This window comes from Meleagris gallopavo, chromosome 18 (assembly GCF_000146605.3).
Source record: "Meleagris gallopavo isolate NT-WF06-2002-E0010 breed Aviagen turkey brand Nicholas breeding stock chromosome 18, Turkey_5.1, whole genome shotgun sequence".
Taxonomy (NCBI): domain Eukaryota; kingdom Metazoa; phylum Chordata; class Aves; order Galliformes; family Phasianidae; genus Meleagris; species Meleagris gallopavo.
In genome coordinates this window covers 26,712-29,612 of record NC_015028.2, presented here as the reverse complement: position 1 = coordinate 29,612, position 2,901 = coordinate 26,712, and the positions used below count along the sequence as shown (strand labels likewise).

At 55.7% G+C, this 2,901-nt stretch overlaps 1 protein-coding gene across 1 annotated transcript in view; it reads right to left on the bottom strand.

The window, feature by feature from the left end:
- Positions 1-2,901, bottom strand: part of LOC104913619 (tenascin-X) — a 28,699-nt gene that overhangs the window by 19,314 nt on the left and 6,484 nt on the right. Inside the window, 6 exon segments of the mRNA XM_031556049.1 lie at positions 3-38; positions 41-76; positions 79-288; positions 675-968; positions 1,295-1,588; positions 2,271-2,514. Of these exon segments, the coding sequence (XP_031411909.1) occupies positions 3-38; positions 41-76; positions 79-288; positions 675-968; positions 1,295-1,588; positions 2,271-2,514 (1,114 nt within the window).

Sequence of the window (2,901 nt, the reverse complement as noted above, 5' to 3'; positions counted from 1 at the left end):
ACCTGTGACGGCATCAGTGGAGACGGGGCCCAGCCGTTCCGCCCCCACACCCCGTACAGGTTGAACTGTAGCGGCGGGACGGCGACAGCCCGGGCACGGTCACGGAGCGCGACCCACCGTCCACGGGCACCACCTGCGGCTGGCCTTGTGCATCCTTGTACTGCACCGTGAAGGAGTCAAAGGAGCCCGCGGGGACACTCCATTCCAGCTGCACCGAGTCGGGGCTGACGTGGGATGCCGTCAGCTCACCCAGGCGTGGTGGGGAAGGTGGTTCCTTCTCTACTGGAGCTGCAGCAGCAATACAGAGATAATAATTAATGATGAAACTTCCTCAATAGCAATCCTCCATCCACACAACAACAAAAACAACATTCATCCAACCAACGGTTGTGCTCTCAGCACAAATTTATCCAAGCACCATTCCATCCATCCATCCATCCATCCAACCATCCATCCATCCATCCCTTCCTACCTCCCTTCAAATTCTCAATCATCCCCGCTTCAATTCTTCCTCCAATCTTGCACGCACTCATCCCTACAGACTACCCATTCAACACGAAACGTTTGCTTCTCAGCCAAGATGACTGTAAGAAGGAGTGGCCTTAAACGTTTCCGGCCATAGGCCAATTCCACTGTCAGCCTCAGGACATGGATGGAGCACACAGCATCCTCACCTGTGACGGCATCAGTGGAGATGGGGCCCAGCCGTTTCCGCCCCCACACCCCGTACAGGTTGAACTTGTAGCGGCGGGACGGCGACAGCCCGGGCACGGTCACGGAGCGCGACCCACCGTCCACGGGCACCACCTGCGGCTGGCCTTGTGCATCCTTGTACTGCACCGTGAAGGAGTCAAAGGAGCCCGCGGGGACGCTCCATTCCAGCTGCACGGAGTCGGGGCTGACGTGGGATGCCGTCAGCTCACCCAGGCGTGGTGGGGAAGGTGGTTCCTCCTCTACTGGCGCGGCAGCTGCAGCACAAAGTCCATGTCCACCCATCCTACTATCCACGTGTTCAACAGCTTACCAACCATTCACACAAACATCCACCTGGCCTGATCAAAAAGTTATCCTAACCCACCCAACACACCTTCCATCCGTAACGCCATCCACGCAACCAAATCCTCTCCACTGATCACTACCCCACACTCCTCCCATCCCTCCCTACGTGCCCACTCTTTGCCACAGAACGTTTCCATTTGCATTCAGACTCCAGGCACCAGCACAGCCCATCACACTGCTCACGCCACGCGCCAAGCTCAAGGCCCAGAGAGGTGCAGCATGCGGGGGCCCTCACCGGTGACGGTGTCAGTGGAGATGGGGCCCAGACGTGTCTGCCCCCACAGCCCATACAGGTTGAACTTGTAGGGGTGGGACGGCAGCAGACCAGACACGGTCACCGTGCGGGACCCACTCTCCAAGTGCAGCTCCTGCGCCTGGCCTTGCACGTCTATGTACTGCACTGTGAAGGAGTCAAAGGTGCCCTCGGGGACGCTCCATTCCAGTTGCACCGAGTTGGGGCTGACATGGGATGCTGTCAGCTCTCCGAGGCGTGGCTGGGATGGCGCTTGCTCCTCCACCTCTTCTGCAGCTGCAATACAGAGGACACAGTGCAGGATAAAAGCACGGTCCTGCCCAGCAGTCACATCCCACCATTCATACGTCCATCCATCCAAACACCGTCTCTTTCTATGTTCCCTTTTCCATCCATTCTCAGTCTTCTCCTCACTTGAACCATCTCACCCTACTGCCATTCCTTCACACCACCACCATCCAGACATCCAGGTCACTGGCCCACCATTCAGACAAGGATTCTCTCTGTACTTCTCTCCACTCATTTCTCTACGCAGCCCCATGTTCCGTTCAACACAGCAAGCAACACTTACTCCTTCTTCCATCCAAGAATTATCTAATTCATCTGTGAACATATCCATCCACTGTACCAGTGCACCAAGGATCTACCTACACATTCTTCATCCATCCACCTATTCCTAAAGTATCCATCCATCCATCCTTACATTCCTTCATCTATCTGCCCATCCATTCAAACAAACACTCCAACAGCCACAATGTTATACAAGCAGCCATCACTCCTTCCATTCCCCACCGGTCCCTTCAGGCTTAAGCAGAACGTTTCACGGATCCTTCCCGAATAAAGGCACGCAACAGCTCATCCCGCTGCCAGAGGAAATCAAGATCCCCAGCACAGGCCATGTTTCACTTCCTATCTCCAGGAAACCCAGAACCCAGCAGGTGCCAATTCCTGCCCTCACCTGTGATGGCATCAGTGGAGACGGGGCCCAGCCGTTTCCGCCCCCACACCCCGTACAGGTTGAACTTGTAGCGGCGGGATGGCGACAGCCCGGGCACGGTCACGGAGCGCGACCCACCGTCCACGGGCACCACCTGCGGCTGGCCTTGTGCATCCTTGTACTGCACCGTGAAGGAGTCAAAGGAGCCCGTGGGGACGCTCCATTCCAGCTGCACGGAGTCGGGGCTGACGTGGGATGCTGTCAGCTCACCCAGGCGTGGCGGGGAAGGTGGTTCCTTCTCTACTGGAGCTGCAGCAGCAATACAGAGATAATAATTAATGATGAAACTTCCTCACTAGCAATCCTCCACCCACACAACAACAAAAACAACATTCATCCAACCAACGGTTGTGCTCTCAGCACAAATTTATCCAAGCACCATTCCATCCATCCATCCATCCATCCATCCATCCATCCATCCATCCATCCATCCATCCATCCCTCCCTCCCTACCTCCCAGCCTCCCTTCAAATTCTCAATCATCCCCCTCTTCAATCCTTCCTCCATTCTTGCATGCACTCATCCCTACAGACTTCCCATTCAACACGAAACGTTTGCTTCTCAGCCAAGATGACTGTAAGAAGGAGTGGCC